The sequence below is a fragment of the Spermophilus citellus genome (genome assembly GCF_964194105.1).
Source record: "Spermophilus citellus genome assembly, chromosome: 10".
Lineage (NCBI taxonomy): Eukaryota > Metazoa > Chordata > Mammalia > Rodentia > Sciuridae > Spermophilus > Spermophilus citellus.
In genome coordinates, this window is record NC_138197.1 from 56,339,207 (window position 1) to 56,365,222 (window position 26,016).

General features: G+C 34.0%; 1 protein-coding gene across 3 annotated transcripts in view; it reads right to left on the reverse strand.

Moving 5' to 3' along the window:
* The window catches only part of LOC308657518 (importin-8), an 85,268-nt gene that overhangs the window by 40,861 nt on the left and 18,391 nt on the right, over positions 1 to 26,016 (reverse strand). For 2 of the 3 annotated variants that reach the window (XR_014023954.1, XM_081309274.1), the window contains exons 3-16: positions 22,801 to 22,957; positions 18,150 to 18,308; positions 16,573 to 16,729; positions 13,991 to 14,080; positions 12,530 to 12,624; positions 11,538 to 11,622; positions 11,060 to 11,194; positions 8,402 to 8,501; positions 6,969 to 7,045; positions 6,481 to 6,597; positions 5,950 to 6,039; positions 5,516 to 5,681; positions 4,367 to 4,527; positions 3,419 to 3,544 (exon numbers count right to left, since the gene is read on the reverse strand). Coding sequence is in view for 2 of the 3 variants with exons in the window: in XM_081309274.1 (XP_081165400.1) it covers positions 3,419 to 3,544; positions 4,367 to 4,527; positions 5,516 to 5,681; positions 5,950 to 6,039; positions 6,481 to 6,597; positions 6,969 to 7,045; positions 8,402 to 8,501; positions 11,060 to 11,194; positions 11,538 to 11,622; positions 12,530 to 12,624; positions 13,991 to 14,080; positions 16,573 to 16,729; positions 18,150 to 18,308; positions 22,801 to 22,957 (1,715 nt within the window). In the remaining variant the exon portion in view is untranslated. Of the gene's footprint in view, positions 1 to 3,418; positions 3,545 to 4,366; positions 4,528 to 5,515; positions 5,682 to 5,949; positions 6,040 to 6,480; positions 6,598 to 6,968; positions 7,046 to 8,401; positions 8,502 to 11,059; positions 11,195 to 11,537; positions 11,623 to 12,529; positions 12,625 to 13,990; positions 14,081 to 16,572; positions 16,730 to 17,436; positions 17,538 to 18,149; positions 18,309 to 22,800; positions 22,958 to 26,016 lie in introns of those variants that run through there. The other variant, XM_081309275.1, reaches the window with a different exon arrangement.

A 26,016-nucleotide genomic window follows, 5' to 3' on the forward strand; every position in this document is an offset into this window, starting at 1 on the left:
AAAAAGAATTCTCGTGTAATCCTGAAGTGGGAAAGTGAATCAAAGCCCAGAAATTTAAAAAAAAAAAAAAAAAAAAAAAAGCTGAGCCATCTGATTGCAAAAATTAAAATTTTCTGCATGGAGCCAAAAATGAAATACTATCAAATGGTATTACAAAAATCAAATTCCCATTATATGAAATCAACAGAAAAACAGGCAAAGGTTATGAAAAATAAATCTAAACAAGCCTTAAGCTTATAAAAAAAAGATGTTTAATATATGAGAAAATTATAAATTCAAAGTGCAATATTAATACTTTTGACCTATCAGACTGCCAATGATCAAAAAGTATGAGACTGGAAAGAAAGACATTGTGGTACATTGATTCGTGGACTATAAATGGGTGCACTCTATTTAGGACAAATTAGCAACATCCTTAGAACTAACTCATATACATACCATTTAACCCAACAATTCCACGTCAAGAAATTACCCTCCAGACATTGTTATGTGCACAAAATGACATGCAAAAAGTATTCATTGCAACAATATTTGTGATTTCTCACCAATGTCCATTTAAACAAGGGACATCTAAATTATTTCTATTAACTAGCAACCTGTTATATAAATTTGACACATCATACAAGAGAATAGTATGCAACCATTAAAAATGTGTAAGTTTACTGACTGGTATAGAAGGATCACCAAGATGAATTAAATAGAAAATGGTAGCTAAAAATTGTGCATAGTATGTTACTGTGTTCATAAAAGAAAAATATGTACACTTTTTGTTTGTATGACAGTAGAAAAACCTCTGGAAGAATACCAAAAAAACCTGAAAAAACTTTGCTATCTTCTGCAAGGGATAAAATTAAGACAACTAGAGAACTGAGTAAGAAAGTAAAATTTCACTAAGTAATCTTTTCAGACCTTTTAAATCATTCAACATATTTGTTTTAAACATTTTTTAAATAAATTACAATTAAAATCCATCATGTTAGATTTTTACTGTAAATATCCAATTTCATCTTTTAAGCACTTTCTAATACTCAATTATTTTCTTCATTGTTGTTTTTGAAGTATTGGGGATTGAACACAGATTAAACTCCTGAACCCAGGAATGCTCTAGCACTGCCCTATATTCTCAGTTTATCTGTTTGTTTTTGTTTTGAGATAGTCTAAATTAGCTAGGCTGGACTTCTAATCCTCCTGCCTCAACTTCCCAAGTAGCTGGGATTATAGATCCATACCACTACATCCAGCTGTGTTTTTATTTTTAATTTTCACATAATAATGGTGCATTTTTGTGGGATACAGTTTAGTAACCCGATATATGTTAAACTATTATCTAAAGTTCAAATGATCCAAAATGTCCCAGTTTAAAAATTGCCAATATACTTAAAACCATTAAATAAAAATGTACATGCTTAAGCACCTATTTCAGATTTCCAATTATGCTCTTCATGCATTAAGTATTTGTACAGATATGGGTTTTTTCCCTTTTAAGGAAATACTGCTTTCAAAGTTTGCTTTTAAAAAGGCAAAGTTCAAAATTAAAGGGCAAGTGACCTAGAGACCAAGATTTCAGTTGGTGTTTTGTCTCTAACTACCTATGACCTCAGTAAAGCCAGTTAGCTAAATCATTAAGGCTTTGCTCTATAGTATAGGTAAGGGAGTTAGATTTGTGTTTCTCAGTTTTAACCCACTCCTCCTTTGAAAACCAGAGTTCACAGCTCCTTTAACATTATTTGAAATTCAAAATAAATTTAATATCAATAGTGAAAAATTAAAACAAAAAGACCAAATGCTATTTTGTTTTCAAACTAATCCTAAAGCTAATTCTCCTACTTCTTACACCCTCACCCACACTCAGAAAAACTGGAATAGGTGATTTCTAAGGTGTCTCCAAATTTAAGGTGAAAAAACTATCCTTACAATACATATTGTAACTTAACTTGGAATATCTCACTGTTACAAGAGGACCATAGTTTCAACATGAACAAAAAAATAAAATGATGAATATGAAAATAAAAATTCACATTAAGCCCTTCAATTAAGATGCATCCAAGAGAGAATACTGAACCATTTTTAAGACACTAGCAAGCTCTCATTAATATCTGATAAACACAGGATAAATCAACAGTCACATGGTTTAACAATAATGCTGTTATGGTTTAGATGTGAGGTGTCCCCCAAAAGTTCAAACGTGAGACAATGCAAGGTTTAGAGAAAAAAAAAAATGAGCCTTAACCCAATCAGTGAATTAATCCCCTAATGGGATTAACTAAATGGTAACTGAAGGTTGGTTGGGTGTGTCTGGAGGAGGTAGGTCCCTGGGGGCGGGGGCATGACTTTGGGGTATATGTTTTTGTATCTGGTGAGTAGAGTCTCTGTTTTCTGATCATCGTGTCAGCTGCTTCACTCCAACACACTCTTCTGCCATGTTGTTCTGCCTCAACTCAAGCCCCAAGGAATGGAGCCAGCTGTCTATGGACTGAGACCTCTGAAACTGAGCCCATAAATAAACTTTTCCTCCTCAAAACTGTTTTTGGCAGGTATTGTAGTCACAGCAGGGAAAAAAAAAAAAAAGCTGACTAAAACATGCTATTTAAAGAACTGGCACCTACTCCCTAAGTCCTCACTGTATAAAACAAGAGCTCCATCCCTGACAAACCAATCAACTTGTGCTCACAGAAATAATGAGTAAAAATCTAATTTGAGGTGAGTCCACGTTATAATTCAGAAGGAGAACTGCAGGTTTTAAGTGGTGGGGAAAAACCAATACATTATCAGAATGATCTGACTACAAACCTAAATGCACAACTTATTAGCTCTATAACCATGAACAAGTCTCCTGAACCTACCTGAACTTGTTGTCCTGTTTCAGCAAAAAGAGATTACCAACACCTGCTCGCTCGCTCGCTCTCTCTCTCTCTCTCTCTCTCATGGCATCAATAAGACTACATCAGCTAATGATATGAAGACACAGGATACATGTCTTTGTAAATTCTTATCCCAATACTATTCTAGAAATTGGTTTATGAAAAATGTCTAAGTTCTTGCCACTCTTCTATTCTTACAATACTAGTAACATCAGAATTCTATTCCTTTACTTAACATTTGCCACTGTGATTGAATAGCTATCTGTTTTTCTCTACCACAAAGACAGAACTGTGGGTTCCCAGAAAACAGGGCTAATGTCTTATACAAAACCTAGCCGGGCACATAGCAGATATGATGAACTAAACTCTTTAATACAGAGAGATATACTATATACTTTAAGTTCATCTCAATGTTTCTTTAAAATTTGAGGGCAATTTTTAAAGCCTAGCAACATAACTAAATAGCAACTTCAAGGTCAAGACTTTAAAACTCATGCCCACCAGTCATAAAAATTTCAGTCACTATTATGTCATAATAAAACACAAAGAAATCCCACCTCTTTATGATCTTCTACAACTGTTAAGATAGTATCAATAGTATGTAAAATTCCCATAGCCATTACTGTTTTGTCTTCAACTTCTTCATATTCATCACTTTGAAGAACTTTGCCAAATATCTCAGCCTAGGCAAAACATATTAAAATATTCAACAGTTGGTACTGTTACAACCCCCCTCATTATAAAAATTAGCAAAAGGGTAATGTCACACATTAAAATATCAGCATCACTCAAACGTTAATTTCTGCACTTTGTGAATAAATCACCGTTTTTCTTACAAAAATATAATCTGTCATATTTTAAATATAGTCATTTCCCCCATATAGTTATCAGTGTGGAATATTCATTAGCCATTACAACCGTTAATTTTTTTTTTTTACAGAGAGAGAGAGAGAGAGAGAGAGAGAGAGGAGAGAAAGAATTTTAATATTTATTATTTAGTTTTCGGCAGACACAACATCTTTGTTTGTATGTGGTGCTGAGGATCGAACCCGGGCCGCACACATGCCAGGCGAGAGCGCTACCGCTTGAGCCACATCCCCACCCACCTTGAGCCACATCCCTACTCCCCCACCCCCGTTAACTAATTTTATTGGTTGTCATTAAGCAAAATGACTTAAAAACAGAGAAATTTATCAAAGTGGTAACACAAAAACAAAAATGCCCCAATGTAAAGAAATTGATATACCAGAATCAAAGAAAGTAAAAATTTAGAATGTTCACATCAAGGCACGTTATGAAATCTTAGGATACTACAGATGAAGAGAGATTATCCTACATGTTATTAGCTTCAAGTCTGCTTAACTACAGGAATATCAGAATTATCAGAGCAAACATTTTTATATTAGTATTTCAGTTAGAAATAAAACTGAACTTGAAATTATGGGGTTTAATTTAGATTACTCAAGGATTCCAAGCCAAACTAACAAAAAACTGTCACGTCTTACCAAGTGTTGGGTCATATCAATAGCAATCGAGGCTACCTCTTGACTGTATTCACATATCATCTTCTGGATTACATTAGTAACATCATCATTTTCTGTCTCTCTAACAATGTGCAACAGCTCCTGCATAATAGGCCTCACATGTGGCTTCATATATTCCTTAGCTAATGCAACAAAACAAAATTAGTAAAAGTTAGCCATTCACAGATAGTAAAAGGAATTAACTTGGTAACAGGTCGAGTGACACAAGGTAATACCTAGATAAGGTTCTAGATACACTCATGCTCTATGGTGAATAAGTTACAGAGTTGCATCAAATAATGTTCACCACTATACCAACTTCAAGAATATAAAAGGGATAAGCAGTTCTACATAAGAAAGGACTGTCCTATTCCAACTGCTAATAGTTCCCACTGAAAAATTCTAACTACACATATTGTCATCAGCATAAATTGGAGAACATAAATATTACATCAGTCTTGATGTCAAGTATAAAAACTCATGTACATAAAGATTATCCCAACACTGATGGGGCCCACTCCCTACCCTAATCCATTTCTACCCCTAGATTTCTGGAAAATCCTCATACAAAATCCAGTCCTCCCATTAAAACATGTTAAATAAAGGTAAACAAGGTTCATGTTTTTCATAAAGCTGAATTTGTTCATAAAGGTTTATTTGAACTTTGAACAGAACATTCTTCTAAACAAACAAATGAGATATTTGTTTTATCACTCCCTAGAAATATTACTTGCTAGAACTGGTAGAACCAAAGAATTCTAAAGTTGAAAAAAATCCTGAAGCCATCTAATCTAACCCCCTCAAGTTTAAATATGTGGAATATAAGCCTTGACAGATCATATGTCTCACCCAGCTTTCCACGACAAGTTAGTAGCAAAATCAAAACTGAACCCAAGCCTCTCTTCCCAGTCTACCTTAGTGCCCAGCAATTATTAACTTGTTCCTCATGTAAAACTTTTCAAGAAACCACAATCAATAGGAACTCCTAAAAAAGGGACAAGAATAATCCCCTACAAAATTCTGAGGGAGCAAAAGCCCAGGAATCCAAACTCCTGGAACCTAAAGAACCCCCTTTATTAGGGAAGGAAGTGAATGAAAAATTACCCTTCTAAAAGGCATTTTTGGTTTTACCTTGTATCTGATTAGAAATTAATGACTGAAGAGCAAGGGCAGCTTCAACTTTGACTGGCATCTCCTTATCTTCAATCAGGCTCTTCTTTGCTAATTCAACTGCATTTCTGAGGTTGAGTTCATTGTGAAACTTCAAAGAACTAAATGCATGAAGCACCCAACATGACTATAGTATGAGCAGAAAGTAAACAGAAAGCTATTAGGATAATGGCACTGAGCAATAATGTCACATAAACAAGAACTTTTTTTTTTTTTTTTTTGGTGGTGGTGGTGCTAGGGATTGAATCCAAGGTCTCACACATGCTAGGCAGGCACTATAACTATAAGCTACCTGCATCCCTCACACAAGAACTTATTAAAATATCACATTTATTTCAATAATTTTCTTACAGACGAGGATTTTAAGGTATAAAATAGATACACAGAAAACTTACTCTAGCTCGAAGATATCCCAGGTTAGACAACAATAAAGGAAATACATGATTCTGTAGGAATAGCTCGATTTGGTCCTTGAATAAACTCTTCTGTTAGGAAACAGAAATTAAATTTCAATTTATCAGTGGCTTTCTCATATGTAAAAATCACTTCCTGATAAAGCATGTTTATTATGACTTGCATTTATATACTTCTATTCACAATTTTGTAAAATTGTCTGACCTACATACTGCATATTTTAAAACACAATAATAGTACTTTAGATCAATTAGATATTGATGGATTTTTGTAGAAATAATAACACTAAAATCATTTCGTATCCTTTTTTATAGAGCAGTTTCATAAGGAAAAACTGACAAAAGTCAAATTTTCTCTTAATAAAGAAATAGGTTACAAAAAAAAGGATCTGTATCGTTGACTCAATCACCCAGAGGAAGTCATAATTTTTAAATTATCCATAACTTTCATACTATCTTATTAGTCTGTGCTTTGCAATTTTATTAAGTAAATTAAATTTTGATAATCTTAACCTTCAATAAAATCTCAGCTAGGGAACCAATCACATGCAGGGCTCCATCTTTCTTCCTAGGGTCAAAGTTCGGGTCTGTTAGGATTTGATAACAGAATGCCATCATTTTTGGCAACACCTAAAGAAATAGAAGAATCCATTTTAGTCTACAAGAACTTTCATTATCTTAATAAAGTATTAAATATGATATAAATTTTCAAAAATAAAAACCATTTTATTGTGTTTTATCAAATAACCTTAAGCTCAATAAGAAAGGTACAATTTATTAAAAAAAAAAAAAACAAAGTACTTCACTCTTTTCCCCTACTAGAACAAAGAATATTCTTAAACTGACAAGTTACAACTAATGATAATATTATTTTTGAATACTAGGGGTGTATTAGAATATACTTTTTCCTTACTAGAGCAAAAATATTCTTAAACTAGGTTATAACTAATACAAGATAATTTTAAAATACAATGGGTACATTAAAAAGAATAATTATATACCTCTTTCCTTTTCTTTGCAGCAGTATATAAGAGAGTCTGGGCTGCTGTGGTAGGAGAAGCATAATCTTCAAAAATATCTAAGATTTCAAAAGGTCAAACCATATTAGTAAAAATGTAGTGACTTATGATACAGATTTTAAATCTGACCAACCAATAATTCAGACCAAAAAATAAAATAATCCACATAATGCCATTCACAGCATAAAGAAGCTAAGAAGAACAGGTGCAGTAGTACACGCCTATAATACCAGCAACTGTAGAGAACTGAGGCAGGAGGAACACGAGTTTGACATCAGCCTCAGCAACTTAATGAGATCCCATCTCAACAAAAAGGGTTTAGGAGTGTAGCTCAATGGTAAAACACCCTAGGGTTCAATCCCTGGTACCAAGTCGGGGGAAAAAAGAGGAGAAAATTAGCTAATCATTTTGTCTTGTCAAAGCAAACTAGAAAAACAAATACATAAGGAAGGGGAAGTAATAAATTCTACACATGAGTTTCAAAAAAACAAAGAAACAAAGCAGGTGGTAAACGTTTCATTTGCTCTTCCTGAACTTTGTCTCCAAGAGAAAAAGTACCTCCTCACTTACAAAGCCCTGTAAAAACACCAGAGTCTGATAATCTAATGCTTATACCAGTAAGTTTAACTCAGATAGCTAGAGACACCTGGCTGAACAGATGACAGCACAGCTTTGTCATGGCACATTTGGCATCTTTGTGTTAGTTCTAGTAGTTGATTTCGACATTTACTGAAGACATATTAAGGCCACGCACAAGTAGAGGAATACAGAGGAGGAAAGGATAAAAAATATAAAACAAATAAGACAAAGCTCCTGACTTCAGATAGCTGCTAACTTGTGGGAGACAGAAACACACAAATTAATATTTTACTATGTTAAGTGCTTAAAGGAGGATAAAGGGAAACAACTTAGGCAACCTACACAGTTCAACAGCTTCCAGGAAGATCAAATTGCAAAGAACCCCAGAGAATTGTGCACATGCAGTATGTCTAAAAGAAATCCTATTCCCTGTGGAATACTTAGTCATAGGGAAAGGACACAGGTGAAATAGGGTGCCCCCAAAACATGCAGAAATCTAAAGGCTGTCTCAGAGTTGAGAACAACCCAATCCATAGGTGAGAACAAAGAAAAAGATGGTCCCTTCAAATCCATGGGACACAGCCTAAGTAACAGATGGCTTCATGAGTATTTCAGCACTCCTAAGAGAGATACAGAGGATTTTCATCTCCCACACCCAAAGGCCTCAAATTCTCTTGTTCAAAAGGACACCAAACTCTCATGAGCTTCAGTTAAACAAACAAAGTGAAACTTTGGGAATTTAACAAAGTGATTAAAAAAAACTGCTTAAAATGTAAATATAGTTATAATATATTTTACATATCCAGGAACTATTAAGGAAAAAATATCTCAAGTACCAAATTTCATCCTTATATACTCATATGGATCTTCTTGCCACAGCTCTTCATCCTCATCTTTATAGCACATCACAGAAAAAATCACATCTTCGGAGATATTCTAAGATGAGAAACAAACAAAACAACAAATGGGTATGGGCTATTCAAATTTGGGGAATACCAATAGTGTATTCATTGACAGTCTCTATGATCGTATTCTTCCGATTATAGTAATTCTTCTTTTAAGCCTGCATTCACTATGGTGAAAGCAAGTAAGCAAAAGTCCCCAAGCAGGCATTGGGGTTAGAATTACAGGTAAGATTGCTTTTGAACAGTGAGTAAAAGCACAGAGAAAGAAACAAATATAAACTACTCTTTGAAGCAACAACAGGGACAATGAAATTTTACTAACAAATTGACATTAAACAGACTTTGATTTCTTTAAGGAAGAAAAATGTCAAGTCAGGGATATATTTCTATTTCTTATGTTGAAATTCTTAACATTTCCACATTGGTCCTAAATGTCCACTGATCAACAATATTATAATTTTCTTTTTTTTCTTCCACTTTCAAAAGACTAATTTTCAACCTCCAAACTGCATATTTAGGGCTGGGGATATAGCTCAGTTGGTAGAGTGCTTGCCTTGCATGCACAAGGCCCTGGGTTCAATCCCCAGTACCCCCCCCCCCCCGGACAAAAAAATGGCATGTTTAGGGAGGTCCTAAACTAGTGGCCTCTCTTACACTGCTCTAACAACTACTTATACAAAACTGAATAATTCAAGAATGGATCCTTCTCTAAAACAGACCATATCTTATGCCATAAAGCAACTGTTACCAAATACAAAGAATAAAGGTAATAACCTGCATCCTATCAGATCATAATGGAAAAAATTAGAAATCAATGATAGAATGAAAAATAGAAGCTACTGTAATACCTGGAGACTAAATAATATGCTATTGAATGATGAATGGATAATAGCAGAAATCAGAGATGAAATTTAAAAATACTTAGAGGTAAATGAGAATAGTAATACAATGTATCAAAATCTCTGGGACACCATGAAGGCAGTACTAAAAGGAAAGTTCATTGCATTTAGCTCATTCATTAAAAGAATAATAAGTCAACATATAAATTACCTAACATTACAACTCAAAGCCACAGAAAAAGAACAATTCAACACCAAAAATAGAAGACAGGAAGTAACTAAAATCAGAGCAGAAAATAATGAAATTGAAATGAAAGAAACAATTGAAAAAACTGACAAAACAAAAAGTTGGTTCTTTGAAAAAATAAGTAAAATTGATAAACTCCTAGCCATACTAACAAAGAGAAAACTCAAATTACTAAACATATGAGGAAAAAAGAAATATCACAACAAACACAACTAAAATACAGAAGATAATTAGAAACTATTTTGAAATTTATACTCCAATAAAATAGAAAACTTAGAAGACACCGACAAATTTCTAGAGACCTACCCAAACTGAATCAGTAGAACATACACAATTTAAATCAAGGATCAATTGCAAGTAATGAAATAGAAAATGCCAGGCTGGGGTTGTAGCTCAGTGGTAGACCAATTGCCAAGCATGTGTGAGGCACTGGGTTCAATTCTCAGCACCACTTATAAATAAATAAATAAATAAATAATGAAGGTTCATCAACCCAAAAAAAAAAAAAAAAATAGTTTAAAAAAAAAAAAATAGAAAATGCCATCAAAAGCCTACCAATCAAGAAAAGCCCAGGACAAAACAGATCCTCAGCCAAGTTCTACAAGATACTATATACTTTTTTAAAAGTACTTCTCAGTTCTCAATGGACGTCTATTTTATTTATTTATATATGGTGCTGAGGATCGAACCCAGTGCCTCACACATGCTAGGCAAGCACTCTGCCACTTAGCCACAATCCCAGCCCCAAGATACTATATTTTTAAAACTAGTAGTAACAGAATGCTAACCAAATCCTATGCTGGACACAAAGGAAAAGTGAAATAATTTATTTTCTTGTTACATACCAACTTACAGAACTTAAGAACTCATAGTTGGGAAGTGGTGATTCAGCTCCTAATGTTTTTGAATTAGCCAGGATTATTTATGTGTGAGTTATTTATTAATGGCCCATAATTTTTTATTCTCGTTTGTAGTTTAAGTAATAATGCTGAATTCTACCTTAAGTAAACAATTGGTATAAAAACAGAAAATGTTAACTTCTACTGAAGAACTTAATCTAAAGAAAATAAAAAGCTTTTCTGCTCAGACCTATAAAAGAAAAATGGTCCACATATCAGATTTTATTTTCTATAAAATAATACTGTCTTAGTAGAGCCCAACTGAGTTTTCAAAATACTTTCTCACAAAATGCCTCATTTGATCCTAGTAACCTTTAGATAAGAAATGTTATGAGCCTCAACAGAAGAGAAACTGAGATAAATGAGATTTTAAACAAAGTCAACTTTCAATCCAAGTCTTCCAACTCTCAAAATGAAAGGCCTCGCTCTTTTCAAATGACTAAATTTTTCAAGTCCATAACAGATGTAAGATTGTGCTTATTAGAAGTTATTAATGGAAATAAAGAGATACTAAATATAAATACAGGATTAATAACTTAGGTTTCCCAGGTAAAATTAGTGTTAACTGGAGAACGATTCTGGAGAGCTGCTCTATGACACTTACCTGTATGTGTGGCTTCATCTGCTTCCAGGTTACAGAATGAACAACCCCTTGGTTGAGATAGTTGAATGCTTGCTGAAGAATACGAGGGGCTACATACTCTTTCTGTCTATATTGATCTAAAATTTTTAGTAGTACCTACAGGAAAATAGGAAGAGAAAATATGGGAAAACAACTTTAAAATTAAAAGAGATGGGGCATCTCCGCGTTACACTGAACCAAAGGCTGACTTGCTGTGACTCCCAGGCATTTGTCCTACTTCTAACCTGCAGAAATACTCAGACTAAGTCTAATTTCTATTCCACTGTTGGCTCTTTGAAATAAATTAAGACTTCTATTTTAAGAAAAATGCAGCTCAGTGGTAGAGCACCCTAGCTTCAATCCACACTACCACAAAAATAATGTAATGAATTAGTATGTCTATAATTCACCTTTGAGTAGATGGAAATAATTTTCTGTTTTAAAAGTGAAGGCTTATTACCTGCTGAATTCCCACTGCATAGGTTTTCAAGAAGAATTCAGAAAATTCAAAATATTCTTTTGTGACATTTCCTGGGCTTCCATACCTTAAAATTCAAAGAAAAATTTCAAATACTATGAAGTTTAAAAACAAAGCAAGCTCACTAGCTTAAATATAGTCATTGAAAGATGCATTCTATTGTAACAAAACTAACACATTCCTCTTTTTCAGAAGGCACAAAATGAAATCATAAAGAGCTGTGCTCAAACTCTGAGCCATACTTAAAATTTCACATGTAAGCTTTTACTTTCTAAATCAAGAGTTCCTACAGAGCTAATGGTAGGACTAAAAAATGCTTATCTGACGTGTAATAATTTTCTTTCCATAAAATGTTTATCTGACATGTAATAAATTTCTCTCAATAAATGTTCTTTTTTTAAAATTTTTTAATTTGTTCTAATGATTTATACATTACAGTAGAATGCATTTTTGACACACTGTACACAAATGAAGTACAACTTTTCATTCATCTGGCTGTACATGGTGCAGAGTCACTCCAGTAGTGTAATCATACATGTATGTAGGGTAATAATGTCCATCTCATTACACCATCCTTCCCATCCCCACAGCCCTTTCCCTCCCCTCATTGCCCTCTGTACAATCCAAAGTTCCTTCATTCTTCCCTATCTCCCCAATAAATGCTCTTAAATTTTACTTTCTAATGGAGCTTGATAGCCATGCACCTTCTTACATAATTCCTGGATATTTCTAATGGACTGAATAATGTTATTTTTCCATGTTTTTCACAGAATAAAAGAAAAGAGCCAGAGAAGGCTCCCTACCTCATTATGATCTCAAAGCCAATGATCACAATTAAGCCACTTTAAACCAAGGGTGACTTTTTGCCCTCTGTGGTTTTGAAGACATATAATTATAAACTGCAGAGCAAGAAGGCAAGTACCCACTTTTATTATACTGACCATACAAGCTAAATGTAATAAACAGAGAATTACCGTTCAAAGAGACGAGCTACAATATGCAGAGCCCACTTTTTACACTTCCACCATACTAGTTCTGGTCTATCATCTTCATCAATTTGCAGAGTCTCCTAAGAGGGCAAAAATCACCCAGATTAAATGTCTGCATAATAGAAGGATTTATGTGACTAACAAAAACAGAATAAGTCTTGGTATAGATTAAATCATATTAAATGTGTAGTTAGATTGCTCTACAAGCATTCTTTATAGATTGCTAGGTAGAAATTAAATAAGCAAATTTCATAGTCAATGCCATTGTTCACATTATCTACTATCTTCAATAGGGCCAAATAAGTAGACAACAAAATATAAACATCATGATCCCTTGATAAAACTCTTGAGATAGCAAAAAGCCTCTACACTTTAATCTGAGTGATGCTCACAAAATTTTACATACTAAATTTTGAGCATCTATATATGTACAGTAAACCTTTATATACTGTTTCAAATTAAAAAGAATAAAACTAGGGATATAGCTTAGTGGTAGAAAGTATACTCAGCATGTGTAAGACCTACATTTATTCCTTGCACACACGTACACAAAGATAAGAACAATGGAAAGAATATTGTACACTTTAAGACCAGCTTAAATGTAAAAATATAAAAAGTTAAGCCAAATGTAGTAATCCCAGCAACTCAGGAAGCTGAGGCAGAAGTATCACAAGTTTGAGGCCAGCCTAGGCAACTTAGTGAGACCTCGTTTCAAAATTTAAAAAGGGCTGGGGATGTGTCTCACTGTAAAGGACCCCTGAGTTCAACCCTAAGAACAGCAAAAGAAAAAATATATTGGGGAGTGAGGGATTAATTTGACAGATGCATACTCTCGCTGCAGATCAAAAGAAGAGACATATGAAATAGGCAAACTTAGAATTCAGTGTATACTCATAATAGGCATCTTCAGCCACTGTTTATTAAAATATAAATCAGGGTGCCCTTTCTGGAAATCATTCCGTAAGATGTATCAAAAGCCTAAACACTTTTAGAAATTTTTCTAGAGAAAATAATTGTGCATGTGCCCAAAAATTTAACTGTGTTCTCATATTTAAAACACTAAAAGCATCTGACAAAAATGAAGTATAAAACATTCATAATCAAAAAAATATATATATATATTAAATTTTAGGCCAAAATGAACTTCAAAATAGTATATACAAGTACTATTTTTTATTCATAAACTATTGTATATAGATGCAGAGAAAAAAGGCTAGAGGAATACCAAGTTTTAAAAATGGTTTTTACCATATTTAGTAGAATTAGCTATTTCATTATTTTTGCTTCTGAGCTTCCTAAAAGTGATTATGAATTATTTTATTAATTAATATTATTACAGTAACAATTTTCTTTTTTCAAATAGCAGGATAGGATAATGAATTAGCCCAACACAAGTACTCCAAACCCAAGACTGCCCATTTTTTTCTCAGAACACCCCTATCTTACAGGAGGGACTGTCCTGTCAATAATAGTTCGGAAGATCTCCATCCATGTTGTCATGGTTTGGTTATTCACCAACTGAAGAGGCAATGCATACTGGAAAAACAGAACAACAACATAAAGAAGAATTCCCATTTACCATAAAAATCAGCAATTTTATCTATTCTAAAAGGTTAAAATATGTAAAATAGCTAATTTTTAAGCATTAAAATAGCAATTTCATATGATTCAACCTAAAATTAACTTGAATTAGATGTGTAAGTATATGTCTAGGCTAGGGATATAGCTCAGTTGGTAGAGTGCTTGACTAGCATGCACAAGGCCCTGGGTTCAATACCCAGCACCAGCAAAAAGAAAAAGTAAACTTTTAAATTATGTATAATTTTGAAAAAAATTTTAATTAAGCTCTTATTTATTCAGCAACACTATATCATTTCAAATGGACAAACGTAGTCTATAGATGGTAAAAGTAAATAAAACAGGACCTACATAACTGTGAGAAGCTTACCTGTGGACCTATACTTTAACTAGAATTGATATTCCAGGTAAGTGATTTTTACTGTTTATCCCTTTGCATGTCAAACTTTTAATTTCAATCACTTTAATGATTATCTTTACCTTACTGAACACTCATGAAACTATTTTTTAGTTACTCTCATCTACACTGTGACATAATAACCACAGTCCACTTTGAAGCAGGCACTTGTCTTCCTGCTACATTGTGAGCTGTAGGAGAGCAGGGACAGTGCCTCTATGTTTATTCCAAAATGTGCTAAGGACATAGTAAGAAAGATAGTCATTGCCCTCACAAGCTTACAGTCTAATTGGAAAAACAAACACACACACACACACACACACACACACACACACACACACACACAAGTGGTAAAGATTAAAGGTGGAGGGATGTAGAGTTTTATAGGCTACATTCAGTTCACACTTTATTCAAAATGCCCTGGGGATGCATTCAGACTTGAATTAGGGTGCAGAGGAACCAGGCTGAGAGTTAAGCAAAGAATGGTGATTTCTCTGGAATGTATGAAATATCCAAGAACCCATACAAATAAATGCTACTCAGACAAAATCAATCTCATTGTACAGACTTTTAAAAAATATTCCTCTGCCTCTTTCCATATTGTCAGTCACTTTTTAGTTACATTATTATTGCAACTGTGTCCCTCAATGCTTTGAAATTTTTTGCTTTCAAAGGAACATATTATATTAGTACATTAACAGATTACCAAAATGGTTAAAAGTGTTGAGGGTATTTACCTATTTTTTAGGTTTTTAGCATGTATAGGTTGAGAGAAAAAAAATTTTAGATTTTTCCCCATTGGCAAATCAACAATAACAACAGGCCTTAGAAAAAATGATTTGGTCAGTCTATCTTACTGCTCAATTCCTAGCTATGTTTCTCCCAATAAGAAAGTCAAGTCTGGTCCTAAACAAACGGGTTATTACCAAATCTAATGGCAAAACGTCTCACTGAACAAAAAATTTGCCTCAAAGTAAAGTGATCCTCCTGAGGAAGATTTCTAAACAGTGCTTCGATAAGTAGAGGCATCATGCATCTTCCTTCCCTATTCTATTAAAAAAAAAAAAAAGTAGAGGAATATACTTTTCTAATATTCTAGTTCTTCTCTCTTCTCAGATTTGCCTCTTTTTCTTTCCTCTCTCAATCCCTCAAAAGGCTGATCTGAAAAACAAAAGTCTAGCTCAAACTGTCTTTAGTAAAAGTTTAAAAGATGTAAGGCTGAGGGTATAGCTAAGTGGTAGAGTGCTTGCCTGGCATACCCAAGGTCCTGGGTTCATTGCCAGTAATACCCCCTACACAGATAGTTTTAAAGATGAGACTTCAATATAACTATAAATCTATATTGAAATGAAATGTTCTGAAACAGTGCCAAGAACAAACTGTCCTGCCTCTCAAGTTCAACAAAACTATCCTAGTATCATGAGGAATTTAACTAAAAACATGTATTAGTGCTTCAATTCACTAATCATTACATTATTTAGGGTGACAACAAGGATTCTTCCCCCAACCAGACCTCATTTACTCAAGCCTTTCAAAGATTTATTGTTAAATACTTTTATATTTTATACACATTACATGTCTGTCTTATAATTTTTTTCATTCCCACATTAGTAGCCCTTATAGCTTTCAGATATGAAAAAAGAAAATTTTGAATCAAGAAAAATGAGCCACCAAATCTTGGTTAGCTTTAGGTTGGTGGAAGACAGAGAAATTATCATAAATATGATTTTCCAATAAAAGAAGGACTCTATTCTTATTTTCCTTACTCTTTTCTTATAATCATAACTATGCTTTGGACAGAAATGTCTACTAAAAGTTTTGGGGAAAGTAATGTGTTGGTTCTTACTGACCTGGAGCTTCAGACACTGGAATGGAAGCACAGACACTGAATCTCACCTCTGTTAACTTCTGTAATCCTGTTTCTCATATTCTTTTTAAAAGAAATATATATGAAAATATATAATAATTTTTAATAATAACTGACTCTGAGCATTTTCCACACGTGAGGAAGAAATACAAGACCTCATTTTTGGCTTCTGCAGTAGAAACTTACCTGAACAAGAGCATAAAAGATTTTGAGAATCTGTTTCTGTAGTAATACAGAATAATGGGAGGAATCAGGAAGGAGCTGCATGATTTGCTGCTGAATACGTGGCAAAAATATCTGCATCGCTGCTATAAGAGGTTCTCTTTCTTCTGCTTTCTTATATCTACATGAGCAAAGACAAAAAGAATGAAAAATAATGTCCCCTCTTCCCCAAAGAACTATAAACAATGAATGAAAAATATTTGTTAACAACATAAAACAAACCCCTCCCCAAAAAATTTTTTTGGCTTACACTTTCTGTTCAGATTGTTGGAATAAACTTTGGGAGTATGTCCCTGTTCTAAGCAAAATACCTAAAATCTTTCTAAAAAAAATTTAGGCTAATTTTTAATAAAAGCATCCAAGACTAATGCAGCTTTCTTAAATTTTTCTAGTATCTATAGTCATTTTTATTAAATCACAATTCTATAAAATACAAGTTGAAAAGCTAGTTTATATAGGCACTCATAATGTGGGGAAATTTTTTCTTATTATCCTAAATTGAGAAGTAAAAATAACTTACAAATTTAGCTGCTCTTAGATCACTTTAATTGCTAAAAATCTAAAATATTCTATAAAAATTGTACAAATAAGAGTCTGCACTAATTTCATGAGTCAGCCATGGGCTGTGCGTGTGAGCTATGAGCATTTGAGCGCTGGAGGGGACTGGACTGATGCTGCTGTTCTGAATGGGTTGTGTGACATATGTGTCCTTTTCGCTTGCTTCGCCTTTGATCCCACACAGCACCTGACATGTGTGTGGCCTTCTAAGATGTCAATCTGCTGACCATAAGACATCACCAAGCAACCTCCTGAAACCCAATCCCATACCTTATTTGGGTTGAACTTTCTTGACTGTCTTCCCCTCAATAAACAGGATGGTCTCAGGAGTACTCTCTTTCTTTTGTCTGCCTCTATTGCTTCCTCTGTGGGAGCTGGGGCCAAGAAGCAATCAGAAAAACATACTTTCTGTGTCTGTGGGATTATTCAGTGCCAAACCAATTTACCTGGAGTGACCCTGACTGATTTAGTTGTGTGTTGAGGCACATTAAATATTTTAAAAGAAGGGAAATAATAAGATTTTGAATGCAAAAGCAGAAATCCTCTTTTAAACCAGAAAATACTATTAAATGTGATCCTAGTCCTCTACCTCTCAAACAACTTTTATGGGAGAAGAATATCCCCAGCAAAGAAACTTTAACATTTTCATTCTTACATCCAGAAAGGTATCTGATTTGACTTATTTCATAATATGCTCCTGAGAAGACAAATGTTAAGGTAAAACATTTAGAGTCTCCAAGTAAAACTGTTAATAAATGTTTGAGAAGCACTGCATATTATATCTGCATTAGAAATTAGCAATATACATTAAAAGACTAAAGTGGCTTTGAATAACTGCAGTAAATTAACATGCTTAACTATATTTAACCCAACATTTTCCAAATTAACCTGGTTTTACAGAACACCCACAGCAGAACTCTCTACGCAAATTAATCCCAAAGTGACACAAGACTATTCTCTTTAGCCAAGAGAAATCAACTTACTCATAAGTCTTCACCAGTTGGTAAAGACATAACAAACTGCCAAGCCAGCTTCCACTGTTCTGCGATTGTAAGTAAAAGTTTATCTTGTCCACTACCGCTGGCCAGTGACCAGGAAAATCATGCTTAATGATGACACGGAGACACATTGTTAACTGGATTCTGTAAGGTGAGAGGGAAAAAGGTAAAAAATACAAGTAGTTAGAAGTATAATGTGTCAAGGACCTCTAATATTTTACATAAAAGTTCTCCAGCTCCTATTTGCCCATTATGTAGTCACAGTCACACATAACTTACCACCATGGATAACGTTATGAAAAATGCATAAATTAGCAAATTCACAGCTTTGGGAATAACACAGAGTGAACTTTTTATAAACTTAAGATGGCTATATCACTAGATAATGTAATTTTATGGGACCTATCATATATACGGTTGACCAAAATGCTGTAATGTGGCATGAGGCTGCATTATATGTGGAGTAGGAAGGAAAACAGTAGTCCTTAAAAAAAAAAAAAAAAAATTCCTGGGGCTGGGGTTGTGGCTCAGTGGTAGCGTGCTCACCTAGCATGCACAAGGCACTGGGTTCGATTCTTAGCACCACATAAATGTAAAATAAAGATACTGTGTCCACCTAAAACAAAAATAATAATAAATAAAAGATACTCTATGTGCTGGCAGAGAATCAATAAAATAGGTTTTTAAAAAAAAAAAATTCCTCAGTAGCTCAATTTACTAAAAAATAAACAGAACGAAAATGAATAAAGCTTTTCAAAATGTCTTATTTTAAAGACAGCTTTTTAAAATATGAACTTAAAAATAAATTTGTAAGGCCAAGCACAGTAGTACATGCCTGTAATCCCAGCAACTCAGGAGGCTAAGGTAGGGGAATTACAAGTTCGAGATCAGCCTCAGCAATTTAGTGAGACCCTGCCTCAAAATAAAAAATAAAAAAGGGCTGGGTATGTAGCTCAATAGTAAAGTATCCCTGGGTTAAATCCCAGTACCAAAAAAAAAAAAAAAAAGAACTCATAAAAATTTCAAAACAATGAATCTACCTCAGCTTTGTAAGATTTCTCAACATGCTGTATTTTATATTTTGGTTACCAAATCCTAAAAGGAATGAGGAGAGAAAATAGTTCATCATTTCAACTAGACAGACTTAGTTTGCAGATGGTAAAAGTAAGTTAAATGGAGGTTTACAAAACTATGGGAAGCATCTCAATTAACCAAAACATTGAACACTCATCCCTCATTAGTTAACAACCAGCAGTGAGTGCTGCACTCGTCAAAGCAGCTGAGATACTAATTTTTGTACTCTGAGTATAAGAAAAAAACATGCATTAGCCAGGCAATTTCTGAAGAGGAAAGCTAAGAGCCGTCTCCAAATAAATAAATTTAGAAAGCAACAGAAAAGATACAAAACAGAAAAAGAGACTATCCCTTTGATGAAACCACAAAGTTAAGTGATAAAAGATGTTGTCTCAACATTTAGTTCAATGATCACTTCCTCAATAGGCTCTCAATCATAATAGAGATTTAAAATAAGGGAAAAAATGTGGCTTCTAGAAACTATCAACATTGTCACTAAATTTGTTCTTACATACAATTTGCAAATGGTTAAAAAATTGGTCTGGCAAATTAGGATTCTATGATACAAAAGAAAAAATGTTCAGTTCAATATCTGCTAACTTGGATTCCCAAAAACCAGTAAATTTAAAAAACAAAAAAAAAAAGGCTTTTTCTTTCTTTTTTTTTTTTAATGAATTGATCACTTTCTTTTTTTTTTTTTAAGAGAGTGAGAGAGGAGAGAGAGAATTTTTAATATTTATTTTTTAGTTCTCAGCGGACACAACATCTTTGTTGGTATGTGGTGCTGAGGATGGAACCCGGGCCGCACGCATACCAGGCGAGCGCGCTACCGCTTGAGCCACATCCCCAGCCAAAAAAGGCTTTTTCTTTTGCTACCAAATCTATTTGAAATTTTCTTTGCAATACTTTTAAATAAAACTGGAGAACTGGAAGAAAATATGTCTTCAGGGTGATTACAATTAAGCCTTAAAGACAGAAGGAGCAAAGCCACAAAGAACTTTCATAACAGGAGGCCTTCTCATGTCACCAGCAACAGTCCTTACAAATAGGTCATATTTGTATGTAATAAAACTGACACTTTTAATTTCTTAAAAATCTCATCTTCAAGGAGCCAGGCACAATGGCGCATGCCTGTAATCCCAGCAGCTGGAGAGGCTGAGGCAGGAGGATCGTGAGTTCAAAGCCAGCCGAGGCACTAAGCAACTCAATTGGACCCTGTCTCATAAAATACAAAATAGGGCTGGGGATGGGGCTCAGTGGTTGAGTGCCCCTGAGTTCAATCCCTGGTACACCCCCACCTCCAAAAAATTTCATCTTCAGAGCTGGGGTTGTAGCTCAGCGAGAGAGCTTGCCTAGCACGCAAGGGCCCTGGATTCAACCAGCAACACAACAAGAAAAAAAAATCATCTTTGGTTGACCTCTCAGTTCTTTCTCATTCCAAGCCAAAGAATGACTATGAAAGGCCATCCTTCATGTTACTATGTAAAATCATTAGAAGATTCAGGTAGATCAGAAAATGTAAGCATTTTGACAAAAAAATGGATACGTGATGATACTGCAGGGTTATCAGGGCCATGACTGGCAACTAGTGAGAATCATGATGATTTTCATCAATTAGCACATCTATTTTCTCCTCTTAACAAAATAACTGCACAAATGGTTCAATGTTTGTTCTTCCTGTTACTGTTACTCTCTTATTTACCTCCTTTCCCATTGCCTATATCATAATTTCTGTTAGACGCTCAGGGCTAAAGTTAAAATTAAACAATTTCATTCCCTTACCACTGTTTAATCTGTTTGCTTCTTTTTTTCTCTCTCTCTTTTGTACTGGAGACTGAACCCAGAGACCTTTTACCACTGAGCTACACCTGCACCCCTTATTTTTCACTTTGAGATAGAATCTCTAAGTGGCCAAGGTTGGCCTCAAACTTACAATCCTCTTGCCTCACGCTCCCCAACAGCTTGGATTACAGGCATGCACCACTACATCTGGCTTGCCCAACATTTTTTTTTTTTTAATATTTATTTACATGTAGATGAACACATAGTATCTTTATGTATTTTTATGTGGCACTGAGAATTGAACCCAGTGCCTCACACATGCAAGGCAAGCACTTTATCACTGAGCTACAATCTCAGCCCCTTGCCCACCATTTTTAGCTCATATGTTGGAGTAAATCTGTTTCTACTACTTTAATCCATTTTTTCCATTATTCCAAATGTGAAACTATAAAAACTAATAAATTGAGCAACAAATACAACACTATGGTAAATGATATTTGAATATTTACTATATTTGCAGAATTGGAAACTTGGGACTTAATGGGTTTAGACTGCAAATCTTGGGGCTGGGAGTGTAACTCAGTGATAGAGTTAGCATGCACAAGGCTCTGGGTTCAATCTCTAGCACTGTAAGAAAAAAGAAAAAAATCTCAACCTAAGACTGCAAAATCTGTATGGCTTTATTGCTTAACAGAACAGTCATTAACTACATATACACACTTTAAATGCATCAAAATTAAATGAAATTTAAAATGCAGTTCCTCAGTTACACAAGCCACATTTTCAAGTGCTCAAAAGGCAAGTCACATGGCTAAATACTGGACAGTTTGGACAAAGAACATTTCTATCACTGCAGAAAGTTCTATTGGGCAGTGCTCTCTATAGCCTCTAATCTAATCTATGAATCTAAAAACCTGGCATTAACTTTTGTAGTTTATATTGACTATTCTTTCTTTGCTGCAGGAAAAGACATTTAGTTCATTTAAAACATGAATAAAAACATAGGTAAAGAATTAAAATAGGGCTGGGGATGTGGCTCAAGCGGTAGTGCGCTCGCCTGGCATGCGTGCGGCCCGGGTTCGATCCTCAGCACCACATACCAACAAAGATGTTGTGTTCGCCGAGAACTAAAAAAAAATAAATAAATATTTAAAAAAATTCTCTCTCCCTCTCTCTTTAAAAAAAAAATTAAAATAACAGTAGATTAAAATTCCCAGAATTGGCTGGGCACAGTGTAACCCCAGCGGCTTGGTAGGCTGAGGCAGGAAGATCACAAATTCAAAGACAGCCTCAGCAACTTAGCAAGGCACTAAGCAACTTAGTGAGACCTTGTCTCTAAATAAAATATTTTAAAAAGCTGGGAATGTAGTTCAGCACTCCTGGCTTCAATCCCAAGTACCAAAAAGAAAAGGAAAAAAAGAAAAAAAAATTCCCAGAATCAATCCCTCATATCAAAAAAAATGAAAGCAAATATAAAAGAAAGAAGAGATTATTATTAACAACATAGGTTATTTACTTCACAAGAATTTACACAATCATTTTAGTTAAGTTTGATTTTTACCTTACTTTTTTTTTTGAGGCAACTTATGACAACTAAATCTTTTCCAAAATATTTTGAGGCAAAGAATTATAAATGCAAAGACATAAATTAGATTAATACTCCTTGAGTGTCCATCTTTCTTATTTACCTTTTTTAAGAAAAAAACAAACTCACCGCTCTCATCCCCAGATCCAAATATTTCATGTTCCCTAGTAATTACACAGATAAAACACAACATACCTCACTAAATCTGGTGATTGAATTATCCCTTCCACAATGTTATCACGTATTTGCTGGCGGTCATTTTCATGAATATTGAAGGGAAATATTGCTTCTCCTGGTGGAGGTTCTCGATCTGGCCAATACTGGGTCACCATGTTCTTTAGGTAGATGGCAGCTGTGTTTGGGAAAATAATGTTAATGTGTTAGTATCAAAAGAAATGCTTTAATTCAGCTGAATAGGGCATGAAAGGCTAAGCCTTTCAGTGCCGAACGTGACACCCAGCAGAAAAGGCAAATCTTGCAGGAATAAAGCCAAGTTAGGAAGGGGAAATGGGTAAGAATTTAAAGGTTTCACTTTAGGTAGTCAAAACAGAAAATATTTTACCAAATCAAACTCCAGAGCTTAAAAGCCAGAAAAAAAATGATCTAGGAATCGTGTGTGTGTGTGTGTGTGTGTGTGTGTGTATCTCCTTAGACAAAACACAAAGTGGTCTAAATGAGGCCATACAAAACACAAACTAAGATCACAAAAATCACACTTTTCATAATGCCTAATACTGAACTGACAACAGGTAAAGCTCTGCTTTCCTTTACACAGACTGGTATTTCCATTTATTTTCTTTCACTGGCTACTATCTGGTACTACCATCTTAGAATATTTATGCTTTTTAAAGCACTGGTAATTTTTATTTAACCCTTTTGAAATATTTATTACTTATAACTAATCGGGAAATTGGGCATCATTTCTATCCTTCAAATATTTTTGGAAAATCTCAGAAAAGAAATAAACAGAAGAAAAATTTCCTATTAATTTCTATCAATTATTTTGTTCCCACTCTTTTTTTTTTTTTTTAATAAGAGATGTCTATTGGTTCTTTTTAGTTATCCATGACACCGTAGAATGCATTTGACTTATCATAGATACTGGAGTATAACTTCCTATTGTTGTGGTTTACATGATGTAGACTACACTGGTCATGTATTCGTATATGAATACATATATTCTTTCCCATTCCCATCCCCCTTCCTTTGTCACCATTCCAAACCAGTGAACCTCCACTCCCTTCAACCCCATTGTGAGTCAGCATCCACATATCAAAGAGAACATCTGGCCTTTGTTTTTTTGGGATTGGTTTATTTCACTTAGCTTGAGAGTCTCCAGTTCCAACCATTTACCAGCAAATGCCATAATTTCATTCTTCTTTATGACTAAGAAATAGTCCATTGTGTATATGTACCACTTGTTCCTATTCTTTTTAACAACCCTCAACTTTTAACAATAAGCTTTTCAAAGAAGATGAAATACTATTAAGGGATTTTAAGAGAAAATGTTAAGTTTTCCAACTGTTCCAATTGAACGCTGAATGAAGGAAAAATACTAAAGATATTCATATTAACAATCTTAAAACCTCCCTTTAATCATTTAAGTATTTAATAGTTAATTGGTCAGAGCTCAGAAATAAAACACCAATATCATCTTAATCTAATTCATAGTGTTATACTTCATTTTCTCACCAAATCCACTTACTATTTATGTATCTTAAGTTTAAAATTATTTTTTGTTGGAACATAATATTTGAATGATTGTGGTAATTCAACTCACATATTATATACATGTACACAATCTTTAATAATCCAATCATGGTTTCTTTGGTTTTTGAGCTAAATCCCTAGTCCCCAATAACTGATTTCATTTCATGATCTACCTCCTCTACTCCACTGAACTTCCTATCACTCATCTATTCATATTTCACTGGTCCTTTTTACTTATAAATATGAAATTCCCTGTGGTATATTTAGATAGGTACATGAAATGATTTTCTTAAAATCATTTTTCATTGCCTCCACTTATTCATCCTCTCACTCTGTAGATCTCCTCCTACATTACTAATCTTTGCATTGTCTTTATGTTATTCTATCACTCTCGCCCTCTTCCTTTATTTTACTCTAGTTTCTGCATATGAAAGAAAACATTTGATCTTTGTGATTCTCAGTTTGGCTTATTTTACTTAGCATGATATTCTCCATTTCCACAAGTTTACCAGCAAATGCCATAATTTCATTCTGTATTGTTGCTGAGAAGAACTCTAATCTATCTATCTAATCTATCAATCTATATCTATTATCTATCTATCTATATATATATATATATATATATATATATACACACACACACATCTAGATATATAGATATAGATAGATAATAGACATATATATATCTATCTATCAATCTATGTCTATTATCTATATAACTATATTAACCCATTTATTTATAGGCACCTGGGTTGATTCCATAGTTTACTATTTTTAATTTTGCTGCTATAAACACTGAAGTAATGTTTTAATCATAATTTTTTAATGGACACAACACAATGCCTTTATTTTTATGTGGTGCTGAGGATCGAACCCAGGTCCCACCCATGCTAGGCGAGCGCTCTACCTCTGAGCCACAATCCCAGCCCCTTAATCATAATGTTTTAATAAGTATTTCCATCTCTTCAAACATTCACTTTTATGTGCTGGGAATTTTGTACTATTCTAATCATTTTGAAATATGTCATAGATTGTTTTGATCTATCATTACCTTATTGTGCTAAAGAAGAACCAGAAGTAATTCCTCTACTCTGTTTTGGTGCCCCTTAATGAAATTCTTTCTAACCCCCCTTCACCCTAACTTTTCAAAAGTCTAATGACCACTATTCCATTCTCTTCTTCTACAAAACTGACTTATTAGCTACCACAAATGAGTGAGAACATATGCTATGTGACCTTCTGTGTTTGCCTAATTTCACTTAGCATAATGACCCCCAGTTTTATTCATGTTGCTACAAATGACAGAATTTCATTCTTTTTAGGGAAGAATAATATTTCATTTGGGGGGATCTTTATCCACTCATCCACTGAAGGGCATCTAAGTTGATTTCATATTTTAGCTGTTATGAAAAGTACTGAAATAAACAGGAGAATACAAATGTTTTTGGAATAAGAATTTTATCACCTTTGGACATATACCCAGAAGCACAATGCTGGATCATATGGAGTTCTATTTTTAGTTTTCTGAGGAATTTCCATACTGTTTTCCATAGTGATTATACTAAATTTACATTCCCACCAAAAGTGTATAAGAACTCCCTTTTAGAGAAAAGGAAGCATTTGCTTTTTTAGTTATTCTTTGTTTGCAATACTGGGGATCAATCCCACAAGGCCTCACACAGGTTAGGTAAGGGCTCTACC